Raw genomic sequence first — 20,028 nt, forward strand, 5'->3', positions numbered from 1 at the left:
GGATTTAAGGTAATCTGTTCCTCATGTAACAGTAATTTACCTGTGATTTTCACCCCATACAGCGTGAGAGCGACTTTAATTCCTCACTTAATGGATAAAACATGCCTCAGCATCATATGAAATTAAATCAAATCAAAATGTATTTGTCACATGCGCCGAATACAACAGGTGTACAGTGAAATGTTTACTTACAATACCTTAACCAACAATGCAGTTTTAAGAAAAAAAAGTGTATTGGTTAGGATCCCATTAAACGGCAGCCATCTCCTCCGGCACCATCAAACTCTTTTTATGTCGTTTAAGCCGTGCACTATACTTATCCGAAGCAATTGCAGTCGTGAATATATTTTATATCGGCACCACAAAAATGATATTTCTCATACAGTGACTGTGCATGGATCCACAGTCACTTTCTTTATTCTATATGATGGATTTCATGGGTCCCCATTTTCATTTTAAAGAGTTTGCTTTCATCTGCAGACATAAAAAACTTGTCTGAGCTTTGGAAAAACAGTTGAGAAATGACAGACCAAAGACCAAGAACCGTGTAGGACACAGATTAACATAGCTATTTAATCATTCTCCTCAAACATGTTCCAAATTGAATTAAAACGTAATTTTCCAGCTAGAAACAGAGAGGGAGTGTATCAAATCAGTGTTTTGTGAGATGATTATGGAGAATAGACCTCTCTGCAGACAACATAAAGATATCAGGTGTGTACTGAGTGTGAAGGGGAGCTTCTGAGAGGGATGGAGTCAGATGAGGCAGAGGATAGGTAGTATGGTAACACATCTCTGTGCTTTTTGAAATATATCTATTTTTTATCAACTTTTATTTGTACAGGGTGTTTCACCATTGAGACAAGGATCTTATTTGCAAGGTAGCCCTGTGAACGTGAACATACAATAAATAATATCAATACTATAAATACAACAAAATGTATCAAAACAAAACTCTCACATAATCGCCTCCCTTAAACTCGATCTAAGCTTTCCAATGGAGACCAGCGAGTCTAATTTCAAGGTAGTCTGAAGGCTATTCCATGAGCTGGGGGCATACAACTCAAAGCATTTTTCCCCAGGTCAGTGGAGACCAGCTGGACCTCCAGAAGCAGCCAGTCCAGAGAGCTGCTGTGAAAATGTCTCGATCTCCAGTTAGTACGTGAGCTGAAGTAGTGGGGGAGTCTCTGAAGAACTGCTTTATATGCAGTAAGTAGCCAATACTGGGCCCTTCTGGTAGTCCGAGACTCCCAGCCAACAGAACTACACAAAATGCAGTGATGTGTACAAAATTTGTCCCAAGTGATAAAACACAGTGCTGAGTGATAGACTGAAACTAAAGGTTTTAATGCAGAGGCTGCTGTAGATTATATCACCATAATTAAGTACTGGGAAAAGCATTGCTTGAACAATCTTCCTTCTACTTTCCAAAGTGAGGCTGGATTTATTTCTATAAAATAAACCTCTTTTAATTTTTTTATTAACCCACCCCCCCTTTGTAGGACACATAGTTTTTTAGTTTTTACAGCTTTTCTGCTACATATGCATACATTTTGCATATACATTTTAAATAAATTGTACTTTTATATATAGCAATCAAATAATAATAACACATTACCGAACATAAACTCTTTAATCACATCCCTCAGCCACTCTCAGCCCATCCCATTTATTCATAGAATATGTCCCATGGAATTGGTACATCGGAAATCTCTTCCCATTTATTTTACATTCTTAATTCTCGACTTTTTTGTCAGTTTTTCAATGTGTGTTTTAAGAGAGCTTATTCTCAATCCAAATAGCCAATCACTTATAATGGGGAACTTGCTCAATTTGGGCTTCATTCAATGTGCAAATATGCACTACTGTACTGAGGGGGCACTGAGGAGTACAGGTGTGTGCACTCCCGATATGCAGTTCTCCAACATTGTTGTACTTTGGAAAGAAGAAGAAGGACAACATTGTGGAATCATCCTTTTTGACAGTGGGTATGCACAGACCAACTTCTTGTTCACCCCCCACCTCCATGCAATAGGACCTGAGCAACAACGGTACAACCAAGTTCATATCCAGAAGTGTAGTGGAGCGCATATTAGGTATATGGAAAAGTCGTTTCCAGTGTCTCAGAAACACATTAGGCTTTCAACCAAGAAAATGCTGCATTGTCATAATTGCAACAGCAGTCCTTCACAATGACCTCAAACTGCATGGCTGCCCAGATCCTGGCATTGAAGATGAGGAGGACCCAGATGTTCCTATGGTTGAGGCAGACAATGACAGAAATGGACTAGCCTGCAGAGATGCTTTTACTATGCAGCACTTCTCACAACAAAGATAGCTTCAGTGATTGAAGAAAACAATAGCCATGGATTGGTAACGAAAAAGGATTTAATTCACAAATGGAAATATTGGGACCCCAAACTGGTGCTTGTTTGTGAAGAACATTGGTACTGTTACTGATTCATGTTTGTCTCCTCTTTCTTCATAGCCAACTCAACATTAATGATTTGCAGCTTCACATCATGATCTTCTTTTAAGTACGTTGGTTTGCGCTCACAAAATTCCATAGTAAGTTTCTCATGCATAGTCAGCTTATTTGTCTTTGTACTCCGGCCCAGGTTAGTGACACAATCTTTCTTCCTGTCTGCTGCAGATGTAGCGGGCTGACCTTCCTCCGGTCTTATACTCTCCAAGCTATGGGGATCATCTCCCTCTAGAAAATGATTACGTTGCTGCATTAGATGACAGAATTTCTTCAAGAGATGAGTTCATTACGTCATTTGTATAATGGGAGTGCAAGAGATGACTGACAACATTACATATTCCCTGCAATCCGGGGATGGCCCATGTTGAATGGATGTGTCCTATCAAATGAGGATTGGAACCATCTTCCATCTGAACTGTCCAAATGGTCCTCATCGGGGATACCATCCAGGGGTTGCTGGCTATCAATGATCCCGGTCAACAAGTCCCCCAGCTTATCTGTCTCTAATCTTACTTGGGGTCCGCCACCAGTCGTGAAACACTCCCTACGAGCAACAGCGTTTGTCTTCTTTAAGTTGACTTACATTTTTTTCCACAGGAAAATATAGAAATTAGATGAGTAATTATGGATGAGAGTGTTTGTGTTACATTTCTGTCACAAATAAATGTAGGCCCCACTGTGTTGTTACACAAGAAAACGACCATTTCAAAGTGACTCTTTGTAAAAGTGGGACAACAGTAAATACAGTATCTTACCTGAAGTTGTTGTAGCTTCCTTTTGTTTCCTTTTTCCTTTGAGTTGAATTCATTACAGATGGTTGTCCAGGGCGTACTTCTTCTTGTTTTATGTTGATGAATCATGCTGTTTGTTCTCCATAACTGGGTGGTTTGACATAATTCACTTGAAGAGGGTTTTTTTAAAGTCCAGAAATTCTTTGAATGTTTTCTTTTACCTCTGTCCATTGTTTGGTTCCGGTGACTTGCTCCAATTCCACACAATGCTTATGTATTAGTGTCCCATCCCTAGTTTTTGAAGCATCCTTTGGTCAGCACTAAATGCACATCGTTAATCTAATTTACCTTAGTCTGGGACTCCGTAATCTAGAACGAATGAATCTGAAGTTAAGCAACGTCTCAGAAAGCCATTTAAAAAAAAAAATCTGGATTAATTTAAGTAGAAGTAGCCTAGGCCTGATTTAAATTAAACACTGTCCGTGAAGCCGCCCCATTGTGTCCTGTCCGTTAGATAGTTGTTGAACCAAATAGCACGATGACTGATCTAGGCCTATTTCACACAACCTTCGAACAAGTAAGAAATGGTCAACCGTATGAAAGGCTTTTGACTGGTCAAGATATAAGGCAGCACAATGACTTTATGGTCTAAACCACATAGCACATCATCTAAGACAAGTGTAGCTGCTGAAACAGTGCTATGTCTCGGTCTAAAACCAGATTGGTGCTCATTAATTGGACGATAGTTATCCAAGTCAGAAGGCTCTCCACCTTACATACAGTACACATCATGCTAAGAGATAGGTATTAGGCAGAGAAGATAGCCAGGACCGGACCATTGGAATGGGGAAGGAGGAATGGAGGACAACCAACCCTGGTTTGTGAGATGACTTACTGTACATGCCACTGTTCTCTTACCTCATTAAAAACATTTTGTTTTAATTCCTGACTTCTTTACTCCACTCTTATTATCCCTATAATCTGGCAACCTGAAAACCCCCAAAATGTGTATTGGAAATAGTTGGTTATGCAATACCAGTTATGCCATTTCAGTCAGATTCGAGCAATAAATATATTTACAGTAATACATTACATAACATGAAAAATGACCCTAAAACCCTACATCCCTGTCACCTGCCAATGAGGATAAGCCTCTTTACCCAGGTCTGTAGTGTTTATGAGAAGTACTCTCATTCAGTGATTGTGTTGTTGCTGCCTGCATCGCCTGTCCTCTGCTCAGCCTGCATGGTAGTGTGCATTAGGACTCAGTGCCAGCCACTGCTCTAAATCATCCTGGACTGGCTGGCCGGCTGGCAGAGTGCTCAGTTCTATGAGACCTGGTCAGAGCCCTTGACTTTGTGTCTTGATTAAACATCTCCTCTAATGGACCAATATAGTCCCAGGCTCGTTGCCTGGTAGTGATCAGGTCCTGCAGGGACTGTACTACTAGTAATAGCAGCAGAGGGTTAACTATTAGGCCATTTTATGAGGACCGTGTCCATTTGTCCTCAGACCAGGGGTCTTGAATGTGAAAAACGGACACTTTAGGCTTCACGGTGGTGGACGCTGCTCCAGAAAACAACTATGTCACCATTAAGAGTCCTGAGTTAGATCATCACCTCATGTACTCTGTCATGTTTGGTTCCACATCCCACAAAGCATCATTCTCTAGAAGCAGCTGGAGCCAAAGCGTTAGAGATGAAGAAGATGAAGAAATCTTTAATGTGTTGTTCACCAGTGGTCACGTCCACTCGCTCACTGTATAATGCTTATACCAGTACATCCTGCAGCAAATCTGAACTGCTCCCCCAACCTTCTCCCACATCCACCCCTGCTATGCTCATTCGATTTTACTCAGATCATTTTAATCATGGGACTCCTCAGAGTCGCTCACTTGTACAGTAATGTCAGGGAGAAATGGAACAGGGCAATTTATTATCATTGTCATCGGCCCAAAAACATTTCTGTCCTTGGATTAAATGATAGGCAAAATATGTGAAGCGTGTTATCTCTCTTCTACACTAGATCAGATTACAAGTTGAACAGTCACATGTATATGGTTGCAGGTGTAATTACATGGTACAGTGAAAATCTTCAACTCCGAGCTCCAACAATGAGAAATAAAAACAATACAAGTAATAACTAAAAATAGAAATCAAATACATATTAACACTGTAACAATGGGGGGAGGGGACGGGGGGAGGGAGGGAGGCTGACTAGTGGTGGCTATTCAGCAGCCTGATGATCTAGGGGTAGAAGATCTTGGCCAGTCTTTCAGTTTTTGTTATGATGCTCCTGTAATGCCCGTGTCTTAGTGATGGAAGCGGGGAGAACAATCCATGGCTGGGGTCCCTGATGATCTTCTTGGCCTTCCTGGGACGCCTGGTGTTGTAGGTGTCCTGGAGGGCAGGCAGTGTGCATCCACCCTCTGTAGCGCCTTGAGGTCTGCGGCGGTGGAGTTGCCCTGCCAGGCTGTGATGCAGCCCGGTAGTATGCTCTCGATGGTGCTCCTGTAGAACACTGTGAGGGTCCTCGGGGACAGGGCGGATTTCTTCAGCATCCTGAGGTTGAAGAGTCGCTGTCGTGCCTTCTTCACCGCGGTGTCCGTATGGTCAGCTGCTCGGAGATACGCAGAGGAACTTTACGTTTTTGACTATGTTCACAGCAGCCCTGTTGATGAGGATGGAGGCATGCCCATGCCCGTGCCCAGATCCTCCTGAAGTCCACAATTAGCTCCTTTGTTTTTCTGACGTTGATGGAGATGTTGTCTACCTCCTCCCTGTAGGCCGTCTCATCATTATTGGTAATCAGGACTTTGACTGTCGTGTTGTCATCGAACGTGGGTATACAGGGAGTACAGGAGGGACTGTCGACGCACCCTTGTTGGGCCCCCGTGTTGAGAGTCCGTGTCGAGAAGGTAATGTTGCCTTCCTTCACCACTTGGGGAACGGCCTGACAGGAAGTCCAGGACCCAGTTGCATAGGGAGGAGTTCAGACTCAGGGCCGTGAGCTTTGTGGTGAGCTAAGAGGGTGGTATTGAAGGCCGATCTGTAGTCAATGAACAACATCCTCACATACTGTATGCATTCCTTTTGTCCTTTTGTACATGAAAAATGTACCCATGTAGAAATATAATATAGAAATATACTTTGTCAGGAGCAGTTCTCATTTCGGGTGCCGGTACTGTTTATATTTGGGTGCAGGAGCGCCTGTAACAGTTGTCGTCGGGAATGGAGGACCAAGGTGCAGGGGAGTTAGTGTTCATCATAATTTTTAATTTAATAAAGAGAACACTACACAAAAATAAGAAAAACCGACAGCCAAACAGTCCTGTCAGGTGCAAAACACTAACAGAAACAATTACCCACAAAACCCAAAGGAAAAACATGCTCCTTATGTGTGACTCCCAATCAGCAACAATGAGCTTCAGCTATGCCTGATTGGGAGCCACACACGGCCCAAAACAAAGAAATACAAAAACATAGAGAAAGGAACATAGAACGCCCACCCAATGTAACACCCTGGCCTAACCAAAATAAAGAACAAAAAAAAAACTCTCTATGGCCAGGGCGTTACAGCGCCACAATACTGTTGAGCTAATATTCTATAATAGGAACAGGAGCTCAAGCAGTAGAATATTTGAGGTGTCGGTACTCAGCTCCGGTGAGCTCCTGCCCAAGTCAAGCACTGGTCAGGAGACAATTCACAAAATAGCTGCTCACTCCTATAGGCTTTTCTTTCAAACTGTACGGCCTTTTTTAATGTGTGTGAAAAAAGCCTCGGAGACCATGAGAAACGAATGTAAATGCTTACATTCCATGCCAAGGTCTCTGGTATTTATAAAATTAACGAATGTACTGTGTGTACTTTATAGCTCAAGAGAGAATGAATGTATTCAATAATCAACAGGGTTTTCAATAGTGTCTGTCTGGTATGCTTGAGATAGACACTTGGTGAAATAAAATTGTTTACATCGCTCCACAATATGCCCAACACCAGTACACCTACTAACAAAATATCACTGCCTTTGAGAGTACTCTATCTGGGTAATTCCACAAGAGATAATGGACCAAGATCCGCATGTCTCGCTGCCTGTCCTATTGTAAATGCTTGCTCTGCATGGGGTGAATGGGAACAATGATTCATGAGTAAACAGAGCTAGCTGACCCAGCAGGCTTCTCCTCGTATCCAGGAGGCTGGAGCCCAGTATGATCCGACAGGGAGCCAAGCCTCCACTGTCTACCCATCACCAGTCACAGGTACTCTGCCAGCTTGCAGGACCATGCCAGGATGCCATCCCATGTGCCAGCTGCTGAGGGACCTGCATGACTGCGCTCGCTGCTGGTCAAATGTCAGCCCACAGCTGCCGGGAAACAGAGAGGGAAGTGCTGTCTGTGTCTGTACTGTAACTCAAACAGCACCAGCCACTAATGTGTTCTTTTAACCATCAGTGTAGAATAACAACCATCTGGCTGCTGTACGCTAACACAACTGGAGTAGAGCAGGGGATGAGGTAAGATTAGAGTCATAAGGAACAAATGAATCATGTGTAGATGGTATAACACGTGTAACGAATGGAGATGTTCAGGCACAAATAACTGAGCTTCCGGAAAGCCTGCCTATTTTTCCAATTGATGAATTGATCAGACGAGAGTGACGTGTTGTCCGTCTGTCTAACACCTGAATCACTGTTGTGAATTACATATTTTTCTGCCTTTTCTGTCCAGCACCTGACGAAGTGAAATTATCTTTCATCAAATGTTTAAATGATACACAAGAAAGAAGTCCCTTAGCACATTAGAGAAAAGATGCAGCCAGTGAACCAAGTCTCACTGCAATTCCTCATAGATATTTGGAATGTTCACTTGTGTGCAGTCATCTCTCTTGTTTGTTTAGTGAGTGTAAAAAGAAACCTAGCAACCTTTTCAACTGGGCTCTCTCGTTTTCCCTGTAGATATTGGCTTTGTTCCATGTATTGTTCGCACGTCCCAGAGTCCTATCTGGTAAACTGTTGCTATTGTCTGTGTACATATAGGTGAAGTACATTGGACGTCGTTGCCTTGACAGTAACATACAGCATCATTACAAGGCACAAGCAAAAGGGTGGTGAGCGAAACCCTAAGAGTCACTTCCCAACCAAAGGCTGTGTGTGTGTGTGTGTGTGTGTGTGTGTGTGTGCGTGCGTGTGCGTGTCTGCGTAGTCATCTGTTGATTGAACATGCAGATCTCCTTTGCGGATGTGTGTTTTTAATCAGTGCACTTCTAAGTACAGGGACCCTGATTTTTCCAATCAGGCAGAAGAAGCATTGTAGTTGGGAATTCAGCTAGGAACAAACTGCAGTAAACAGAAGAAACAGCCATGTGAAATGTAAATGAAATCATTACTGAAGGTGAAGGTTACTCAGCCAGCGCTCCTAGAGACTGGAGCCAGCCTGAAGTTAGGTTACTCAGCCAGCGCTCCTAGAGACTGGAGCCAGCCTGAAGTTAGGTTACTCAGCCACACTGCTAGAGACTGGGGCCAGCCTGAGGTTAGGTTACTCAGCCAGCGCTCCTAGAGACTGGAGCCAGCCTGAGGTTAGGTTACTCAGCCACACTTCTAGAGACTGGGGCCAGCCTGAGGCTAGGTTACTCAGCCACACTGCTAGAGACTGGGGCCAGCCTGAGGTTAGGTTACTCAGCCAGCGCTCCTAGAGACTGGAGCCAGCCTGAAGTTAGGTTACTCAGCCACACTGCTAGAGACTGGGGCCAGCCTGAGGTTAGGTTAATCAGCCACACTGCTAGAGACTGGAGCCAGCCTGAGGTTAGTTTACTCAGCCACACTGCTAGAGACTGGGGCCAGCCTGAGGTTAGGTTAATCAGCCACACTGCTAGAGACTGGAGCCAGCCTGATGTTAGGTTACTCAGCCACACTGCTAGAGACTGGGGCCAGCCTGAGGTTAGGTTACTCAGCCACACTGCTAGAGACTGGAGCCAGCCTAAGGTTAGGTTACTCAGCCACACTGCTAGAGACTGGAGCCAGCCTGAGGTTAGGTTACTCAGCCAATGTTGCTAGAGACTGGAGCCAGCCTGAGGTTAGGTTAATCAGCCACACTGCTAGAGACTGGGGCCAGCCTGAGGTTAGGTTAATCAGCCACACTGCTAGAGACTGGGGCCAGCCTGAGGTTAGGTTAATCAGCCACACTGCTAGAGACTGGAGCCAGCCTGAAGTTAGGTTACTCAGCCACACTGCTAGAGACTGGGGCCAGCCTGAGGTTAGGTTAATCAGCCACACTGCTAGAGACTGGAGCCAGCCTGAGGTTAGGTTACTCAGCCACACTGCTAGAGACTGGAGCCAGCCTGAGGTTAGGTTACTCAGCCACACTGCTAGAGACTGGAGCCAGCCTGAGGCTAGGTTACTCAGCCACACTGCTAGAGACTGGAGCCAGCCTGAGGTTAGGTTACTCAGCCACACTGCTAGAGACTGGAGCCAGCCTGAGGCTAGGTTACTCAGCCACACTGCTAGAGACTGGAGCCAGCCTGAGGCTAGGTTACTCAGCCACACTGCTAGAGACTGGGGCCAGCCTGAGGTTAGGTTACTCAGCCACACTGCTAGAGACTGGAGCCAGCCTGAGGCTAGGTTACTCAGCCACACTGCTAGAGACTGGGGCCAGCCTGAGGTTAGGTTCATCAGCCACACTGCTAGAGACTGGAGCCAGCCTGAGGTTAGGTTACTCAGCCACACTTCTAGAGACTGGGGCCAGCCTGAGGTTAGGTTAATCAGCCACACTGCTAGAGACTGGAGCCAGCCTGAGGTTAGTTTACTCAGCCACACTGCTAGAGACTGGGGCCAGCCTGAGGTTAGGTTAATCAGCCACACTGCTAGAGACTGGAGCCAGCCTGATGTTAGGTTACTCAGCCACACTGCTAGAGACTGGGGCCAGCCTGAGGTTAGGTTACTCAGCCACACTGCTAGAGACTGGAGCCAGCCTAAGGTTAGGTTACTCAGCCACACTGCTAGAGACTGGAGCCAGCCTGAGGTTAGGTTACTCAGCCAATGTTGCTAGAGACTGGAGCCAGCCTGAGGTTAGGTTAATCAGCCACACTGCAAGAGACTGGAGCCAGCCTGAGGTTAGGTTACTCAGCCACACTGCTAGAGACTGGAGCCAGCCTGAGGCTAGGTTACTCAGCCAATGTTGCTAGAGACTGGAGCCAGCCTGAGGCTAGGTTACTCAGCCACACTGCTAGAGCCTGTAGCCAGCCTGAGGCTAGGTTACTCAGCCACACTGCTAGAGACTGGAGCCAGCCTGAGGCTAGGTTACTCAGCCACACTGCTAGAGACTGGGGCCAGCCTGAGGTTAGGTTACTCAGCCACACTGCTAGAGACTGGAGCCAGCCTGAGGCTAGGTTACTCAGCCACACTGCTAGAGACTGGAGCCAGCCTGAGGCTAGGTTACTCAGCCAATGTTGCTAGAGACTGGAGCCAGCCTGAGGCTAGGTTACTCAGCCACACTGCTAGAGACTGGAGCCAGCCTGAGGCTAGGTTACTCAGCCAATGTTGCTAGAGACTGGAGCCAGCCTGAGGCTAGGTTACTCAGCCACACTGCTAGAGACTGGGGCCAGCCTGAGGTTAGGTTAATCAGCCACACTGCTAGAGACTGGAGCCAGCCTGATGTTAGGTTACTCAGCCACACTGCTAGAGACTGGGGCCAGCCTGAGGTTAGGTTACTCAGCCACACTGCTAGAGACTGGAGCCAGCCTAAGGTTAGGTTACTCAGCCACACTGCTAGAGACTGGAGCCAGCCTGAGGTTAGGTTACTCAGCCAATGTTGCTAGAGACTGGAGCCAGCCTGAGGTTAGGTTAATCAGCCACACTGCTAGAGACTGGAGCCAGCCTGAGGTTAGGTTACTCAGCCACACTGCTAGAGACTGGAGCCAGCCTGAGGCTAGGTTACTCAGCCAATGTTGCTAGAGACTGGAGCCAGCCTGAGGCTAGGTTACTCAGCCACACTGCTAGAGCCTGTAGCCAGCCTGAGGCTAGGTTACTCAGCCACACTGCTAGAGACTGGAGCCAGCCTGAGGCTAGGTTACTCAGCCACACTGCTAGAGACTGGGGCCAGCCTGAGGTTAGGTTACTCAGCCACACTGCTAGAGACTGGAGCCAGCCTGAGGCTATGTTACTCAGCCACACTGCTAGAGACTGGAGCCAGCCTGAGGCTAGGTTACTCAGCCAATGTTGCTAGAGACTGGAGCCAGCCTGAGGCTAGGTTACTCAGCCACACTGCTAGAGACTGGAGCCAGCCTGAGGCTAGGTTACTCAGCCAATGTTGCTAGAGACTGGAGCCAGCCTGAGGCTAGGTTACTCAGCCACACTGCTAGAGACTGGGGCCAGCCTGAGGTTAGGTTACTCAGCCACACTGCTAGAGACTGGAGCCAGCCTGAGGTTAGGTTACTCAGCCACACTGCTAGAGACTGGAGCCAGCCTGAGGTTAGGTTACTCAGCCACACTGCTAGAGACTGGGGCCAGCCTGAGGTTAGGTTACTCCAGCCGTCCATGGGCATTAGTGTGAGATGCATCACAGCAGGTGGCCTGGCTGGCAAGGAAGAAAGATGCACATGGGCCTGTCTGCCCTTCTCTTCCCCACCATCTGGCCTGTCTGCCTTTCTCTTCCTCACCCTCTGGCCTGTCTGCCTTTCCCTTTCTCAGCCTCTGACCTGGCCTGTCTGCCCTTCTCTTCCCCAGCCTCTGACCTGGCTGCCCTTCCCTTCCCCAGCCTCTGGTCTGGCCTGTCTGCCCTTCCCCAGCCTCTGGCCTGGCCTGTCTGCCCTTCTCGTCCCCAGCCTCTGGCCTGGCCTGTCTGCCCTTCTCTTTCCTTGCCTCTTGCCTGGCCTCATACACTCTAAAAACAATTCTCTGGGTTGGGTGATGGTTCTATGTTGAACCATAATGGTTCAAATAACCCTTTGAGTTCTTCAATGGTTCTTCACAGTTCACAAAATGCATTTTTGCTCTTTTAGTGATAATTAAAATGTAGGGGAGGTGGCTCATTATAATATTTTGGGACATGGCTTGCTCACAGATCTTTTTGTGCAATCGTGAGTGAGCGTGTCATTCCAGTTTATCTCATGTGTTATTATTACATGTTATATATGAATATGGCTAGTGATAGTGTCTTGTGAAAGACTCATGTATGGCTTGTGTAATTTGAGAACAGTTGTTCCAGAGGTAGCTCACTTGATTCAACTTGTCAATTAACACAATAATAACACCTATGGAATTTAAACAATATAATATGGCTGACCAGAATTAAAAACCCTGTATGGTTTTACAAACTGATCTACAAAGAACCTTTGAGATTGGTTCTGTAAAGAATCTTTCTCAATCTCTATAAAGGTTCTAAATAGAACCATAAAGGGTTGTAACCATAGCGGTACCCTGTTTTCATGATATACAGTATATATACAGTACCAGTCAAAAGTTTGTACACACCTACTAATTCAAAAGTTTTTCTTTATTTTTACTTTTTTTCTACATTGTAGAATAATAGTGAAGACATCAAAACTATGAAATAACACATATGGAATCATGTAGTAACCAAAAAGTGTTAAACAAATCAAAATATATTTTATATTTGAGATTCTTCAAAGTAGCCTCCCTTTGCCTTGATGACAGCTTTGCACACTCTTGGCAATTTCTCCACCAGCTTCAAGAGGAATGCTTTTCCAACAGTCTTGAAGGAGTTCCCACATATGCTGAGCACTTGTTGGCTGCTTTTCCTTCACTCTGCGGTCCAACTCATCCCAAACCATCTCAATTAGGTTGAGATCGGGTGATTGTGGAGGCCTGGTCATCTGATGCAGCACTCCATCACTCGCCTTCTTGATCAAATAGCCTTACACAGCCTGGAGGTGTGTTGGGTCATTGTCCTGTTGAAAAACAAATGATAGTCCCACTAAGTGCAAACCAGATGGGATGGCGTATCGCTGCAGAATGCTATGGTAGCCATGCTGGTCAAGTGTGCCTTGAATTCTAAATAAATCTCAGATAGTGCCACCAGCAAAGCACCCCCACACCATCACACCTCCTCCTCCGTGCTTCATGGTGGGAACCACATATGCGGAGATCATCTGTTCACCTACTCTGCGCCTCACAAAGACACAGCGGTTGGAACCAAAAATGTCAAATTTGAACTCATCAGACCAAAGGACGAATTTCCACCGATCTAATGTCCATTGCTCGTATTTCTTGGCCCAAGCAAGTCTCTTCTTATTATTGGTGTCCTTTAGTAGTGGTTTCTTTGCAGCAATTCAACCATTAAATCCTAGACCCACTCCAATTTGCATACCGCCCCAACAGATCCACAGATGATGCAATCTCTTTTGTACTCCACACTGCCCTTTCACACCTGGACAAAATAAACACCTATGTGAGAATGCTATTATTACCACCTGACGGGCCACCCCCAGGTGGTAAGGGTAGGTAACAACACAACCGCCACGCTGATCTTCAACACAGGGGCCCCTCAGGGGTGTGTGCTCAGTCCCCTCCTGTACTCCCTGTTCACTCATGACTGCACGGCCAGGCATGGCTCCAACACCATCATTAAGTTTGCAGATGGGGGGAAAAAAAGAACAATAATCACCGACAACAATGAGACTGCTTATAGGGAGGAGGTCAGAGACCTGGCCGTGTGGTGCAAGGACAACAACCTCACCCTCAACGTGATCAAGACAAAAGAGATGATTGTGGACTACAGGAAAAGGAGGATCGAGCACGCCCCCATTCTCATCGACAGGGCGGGAGTGGAGCAGGTTGTGAGCTTCAAGTTCCTTGGCGTCCACATCACCAACAAACAAAACATGGTCCAAGCACACCAAGACAGTTGTGAAGAGGGCTCGACAAAACCTTTTCCCCCTCAGGAAACGAAAAAGATTTGGCATGGGTCCTCAGATCCTCAAAAGGTTCTACAGCCGCACCATCGAGAGCATCCTGACGGGTTGCATCACTGCCAGGTATGGCAACTGCTCGGCCTCCGACCGCAAGGCACTACAGAGGGTAGTGCGTATGGCCCAGTACATCACTGGGGCCAAGCTTCCTGCCATCCAGGACCTCTATACCTGTCAGGTGCGTCGTAAAAAGTGGACCAAAACGCAGCGGGTATATGAATACTCATCTTCTTTTATTAGAAGGAAACCAAAACAAAACACTTATACAAAAACAACGACGAAAAACAGTCCTGTAAGGTCCTATAGACTATACAAAGAACAACTACCCACAAAACCCATGGAAAAACACCCCTACTAAATAGGACCTTCAATTAGAGGCAACAAGGAACAACTGCCTCCAATTGAAGGTCAACCCAATTAACTAAACATAGAAATATAAGAACTAGAACGAACATAGAAATATATTAACATAGAACATAACCCAAAAAAACCCGAAACACACAAAACAAACACACCCCTGCCACGTCCTGACCAACTACAATAACAAAATGACCCCTTTTCTGGTCAGGACGTGACAGTACCCCCCCCAAAGGTGCAGACACCGAATGCACCTTAACCATATGACATAAACAAAAACCCCACAACAAAACCCCCAAAACTTACAGGGAGGGAAGGGAGGGTGGCCATCGTCACTGACGGTTCCTGTGCAAACACCCCCCTTCCCCAATACTCCCCCCTACGGAGGTGGCTCTGGTTCTGGCCCTAGTCCCCAACCTAACCTGTCCACCCCCGCTGAAGGCTAAGGCGCATCGCTGGAGACCCCGGGCTGAGGCGCGTCGCTGGAGACCTCGGGCTGAGGCGCGTCGCTGGAGACCTCGGGCTGAGGCGCGTCGCTGGAGACCTCGGGCTGAGGCGCGTCTCTGGAGACCTCGGGCTGAGGCGCGTCTCTGGAGACCTCGGGCTGAGGCACGTCTCTGGAGACCTCGGGCTGAGGCGCGACTCTGGGAGCTCTGGACTGGAGGGCGACTCTGGGAGCTCCGGACTGGAGGGCGACTCTGGGAGCTCCGGACTGGAGGGCGACTCTGGGAGCTCCGGACTGGAGGGCGACTCTGGCTGCGCCGGTTCCGGACTGGAGGGCGACTCTGGCTGCGCCGGTTCCGGACTGGAGGGCGACTCTGGCTGCGCCGGTTCCGGACTGTAGGCCGTCTCTGTCGGTTCCGGACTGTAGGCCGTCTCTGTCGGTTCCGGACTGTAGGACATCGCAGGAAGCACTGGACGGGGAACTGTCACCGGAAGCTCTGGACGGGGAACTGTCGCCGGAAGCTCTGGACTGGACAGGCGCACTAAAGGCCTGGTGCGTGGGGCTGGCTTTGGAGGCGCCAAACTAGGGACACGCACCTCAAGGCTAGTGCGAGGAGCAGGAGCAGGACGTACTGGACTGGGCTGACGCACTACAGGCCTGGTGCATGGGGCTGGCTTTGGAGGTGCCAGACTAGGGACACGCACCACAGGGCTAGTGCGAGGAGCAGGAACAGGATGTACTGGACTGGGCTGACGCACTGGAGGCCTGGTGCGTGGGACTGGCTTTGGAGGAGCCAGACTAGTAACGCACACCACAGGGCTAGTGCGAGGAGCAGGAACAGGACGTACTGGACTGGGCTGACGCACTGGAGGTCTAGAGCGCACAACCCGTTCTGGCTGGATTGTTACCATAGCTCGGCACGGGCGGAGTACTGGCACAGGGCGAACTGGGCTGTGCTGAGGCATGATGGCTGCCGTGCGTATTTCCGCATAGCTCGGTTCCTTCATGATCCGTTGCTCTCCATAATAAGCACGGGGAGTTGGCTCAGGTCTACGACCTGACTTAGCCATACTACCCATTTGCCCCCCCCAAAATGTTTTGGGGGGCTGCCTCTCGGGCTTCCTTGCCAGCCGTGTTCCCACATCACACTCCCGGTCCTCTCCAGCCTTCCTCCATGGTCCTTCTCCAGCTAGTATCTCCTCCCAGGTCCATGACTCCCTATAGCTCCTTTGCTGCTCCTTTCTCCGCTGCTTGGTCCTCGTTTGGTGGGTAGTTCTGTCAGGTGCGTCGTAAAAAGTGGACCAAAACGCAGCGGGTATATGAATACTCATCTTCTTTTATTAGAAGGAAACCAAAACAAAACACTTATACAAAAACAACGACGAAAAACAGTCCCGTAAGGTCCTGTAGACTATACAAAGAACAACTACCCACAAAACCCATGGAAAAACACCCCACTGAATAGGACCTTCAATTAGAGGCAACGAGGAACAGCTGCCTCCAATTGAAGGTCAGCCCAATTAACTAAACATCGAAATATAAGAACTAGAACTAACATAGAAATATATTAACATAGAACATAACCCAAAAAAAACAGAAACACACAAAACAAACACACCCCTGCCACGTCCTGACCAACTACAATAACAAAATGACCCCTTTTCTGGTCAGGACGTGACAATACCAGGTGGTGTCAGAGGAAGGCCCTAGTCATAGACTGTTCTCTCTGCTACCGCACGGCAAGTGGTACCGGAGCTCCAAGTCTAGGTTCAAGAAACTTCTAAACAGCTTCTACCCCCAAGCCATAAGACTCCTGAACATCTAATCAAATGGCTATCAAATGGCTAGACTATTTGCATTTCCCCCCTCCCCCCTATTTTACGCTGCTGCTACTCTCTGTTTTTATCTATGCATAGTCACTTTAATAACTCTACCTACATGTACATGTTACCTCAATTACCTCGACTAACCGGTGCCCCCGCACATTGACTCTGTACCGGTGCCCCCTGTATATAGCCTCTGTATTGTTATTTTACAGCTGCTCTTTAATTATTTGTTACTTTTATTTCTTACTTTTTTTAGGTATTTTTCTTAAAACTGCATTGATGGTTAAGGGCTTGTAAGTAACCATTTCACTGTAAGGTCTACATCTGTTGTATTCGGCACATTTGACAAATAACATTTGATTTGATTTGAAGGCCTGATTCACGCAGTCTCCTCTGAACAGTTGATGTTGAGATGTGTCTGTTACTTGAACTCTGTGAAGCATTTATTTGGGCTGCAATCTGAGGTGCAATTAACTCGAATGAACTTATGCTCTGTAGCAGAGTTAACTGTGGGTCTTCCTTTCCTGTGGCGGTCCTCATGAAAGCCAGTTTCATCATAGTGCTTGATGGTTTTTGCGACTGCATTTGAAGAAACGTTCAAAGTTCTTGACATTTTCCGTATTGACTGACCTTCATGTCTTAAAGTAATGATGGACTGTCATTCCTCTTTGCTTATTTGAGCTGTTCTTTCCATAGTATGGACTTGGTCTTTTACCAATTAGGGCTATCATCTGTATACCACCCCTACCTTGTCACAGCACAAATGATTGGCTCAAACGCATTTAAGAAGGAATTCAATTCCACAAATTAACTTTTAAGAAGGCACACCTGTTAATTGAAATGCATTGAGCTGGTTGAGATAATGTGTGCAAAGCTGTTCTCAAGGCAAAGGGTGGCTACTTTGAAGAATCTCAAATATAACATATATTTTGATTTGTTTAACACTTTTTTGATTACTACATGATTCCATATGTGTTATTTCATAGTTTTGATGTCTTCACTATTATTCTACACTGTAGAAAATAGTAAAAAGAAATAAAAACCCTTGAATGAGTAGGTGTGTCCAAACATTTGACTGGTACTGTATAAACATTGCATTCGGAAGGTATTCATACTCCTTGACTTTTTTCACATTTGTTACGTTACAGCCTTCTCCATCAAGGATCTCTCTGTACTTTTCTTTGTTTATCTTTCCCTCAATCCTGACTAGTCTCCCAGGCCCTGCCGCTGAAAAACAACCCCACAGCATGATGCTGCTACCACCATGCTTCACCGTTGGGATGGTCCCAGGTTTCCTCCAGTTGTGACAATTGGCATTCAGGCCAAAGAGTTCAATCTTGGTTTCATCAGACCAGAGAATCTTGTTTCTCATGGTCTGAGAGTCCTTTTGGTGTCTTTTGGCAAACTCCAAGCGGGCTGTCATGTGCCTTTTACTGAGGAGTGGCTTCCGTCTGGTCACTCTACCATAAAGGCCTGATTGGTGGAGTGCTGCAGAGATGGTTGTCCTTCTGGAAGGTTCTCCCATCTCCACAGAGGAACTCTGGAGCTCTGTCAGAGTGCCCATCGGGTTCTTGGTCATCTCCCTGACCAAGGCCCTTCTCTCCCAATTGCTCAGTTTTGCCAGGCTGCCAGCTATAGGAAGAGTATTGGTGGTTCCAAACTTCTACCATTTAAGAATGATGGAGCCCACTGTGTTCTTGGGGACCTTCAATGCTGCAGAAATGTTTTGGTACCCTTCCCCAGATCTGTGCCTCGACACAATCCTGTCTTGGCGCTCTACGGACAATTCCTTCGACCTCATGGCTTGGTTTTTGCTCTGATGCACTGTCAACTGTGGGACCTTATATAGACAGGTGTGTGCCTTTCCAAATCATGTCCAATCAATTGAATTTACCACAGGAGGAGTCTAGTCAAGTTGTAGAAACATCTCAACGATGATCAATGGAAACAGGATGCACCTGAGCTCAATTTCAAGTCTCATAGCAAAGGGTCTGAATACTTATGTAAATAAGGTGGGGGTTTTTTGTTTTTTTTTAACATTTGCAATAATGTATCAAAAGCAGTTTTTGCTTTGTCATTATGGGCTATTGTGTGTAGAATGATGAGGGAAAACATGTATTTAATACATTTTAGAAGAAGGCTGTTACATAACAAAATGTGGAAAAAGTCAAGGGGTCTGAATACTTTCCGAATGCACTGTATATAACTTTATTTAATGGTTCTTTATCATATGCACTGTATTTAACCTTATTTAATGGTTCTTTATTGAACCTTTGGAAAGGGTTCTATATAGCACCAAAAAGGGTTCCGTTATGTTTACAAGCCAAAGAACCCCCATCTGGTACTATTTAGAACCATTATTTGTTGTGTGTACTGGACCTAGGCTAGGCGTGGGTTTGAAGATTGACAGCCACTAACTGCACAACAATTGATGTCAGAAATGTGTGTCCAGAGGGTAGTACTGTGTAATTAGCAGAGGCTGAACTGGCCAGTGCTTGCCATAATTGGAATGAACGTACATGGACGGTAGTACCTTCAGGCTCAGGCACCATCAAAGCTTGATATCTGGCAGGCTGTTAGTCCCTGTCTGGACTGCAGCATCAGAGTTTGTGGAAAGCAGGCACGCTTCAGAGAAGATGGTCAAGATGTCAAATGTAATTTTAGCTTGGCCGGCTCCCTGGTTTTCATGAACGTCAATAGCTGACAATTTTCAGAGGTTATGCATCATTCAAATGCTGCTGGACTCAACTAATTGGTCTCCTCTGATTTGAAAACATTTCAGTCTAGCAGTTGTTGAAGTTTTTTTTCCATAAGAACTTTTCATTCTCAGAAAATAAGTAATATGAGTCAGAAGCTTTTGTTGTCCTGGGCTTATTTCTCTCTCTACTTGTGCTTTTCTGAAAGAAAGTAACAATATCTCATAAAAGAGCACTCGAGAACAGTGAGTTTAACACCACAAGGGAACGTTTACTGCCCAGAGAACCTGCTTATAGGAGGTAGTTTTATCACATCTCTGTCAATCAACTCCTCACTGCATTTCTAAGGAACCCCTTTTCTTTTCTCATAAGGAACACTTTTGGTTGAGAATATGCAAATCCAAGGCCGAGTGGAAGACCCAGGCAGAACCATCTCTCTCTCCCTCCGAGACAACTACAACCACTGGGTAATACTGGACCCGGTCAGACAGAGGCTGTACCTCAACAGCACCGGCAGGGCCCTCGACCGAGATGTAAGTCCTCTGACACTCACTATGACTATCCA

The 20,028-nt window shown here is 46.3% G+C and overlaps 1 protein-coding gene across 1 annotated transcript in view; it reads left to right on the forward strand.

Annotated features, from left to right (window-relative positions):
• The window catches only part of LOC106578947 (protocadherin-15), a 143,230-nt gene that overhangs the window by 11,395 nt on the left and 111,807 nt on the right, over positions 1-20,028 (forward strand). The window contains exon 3 of the mRNA XM_082965525.1: positions 19,836-19,996. Coding sequence (XP_082821651.1) covers positions 19,836-19,996 — 161 coding nt within the window. The remainder of the gene's footprint in view (positions 1-19,835; positions 19,997-20,028) is intronic.

This window comes from Salmo salar, chromosome 19 (assembly GCF_965601325.2).
Source record: "Salmo salar chromosome 19, fSalSal1, whole genome shotgun sequence".
Taxonomy (NCBI): domain Eukaryota; kingdom Metazoa; phylum Chordata; class Actinopteri; order Salmoniformes; family Salmonidae; genus Salmo; species Salmo salar.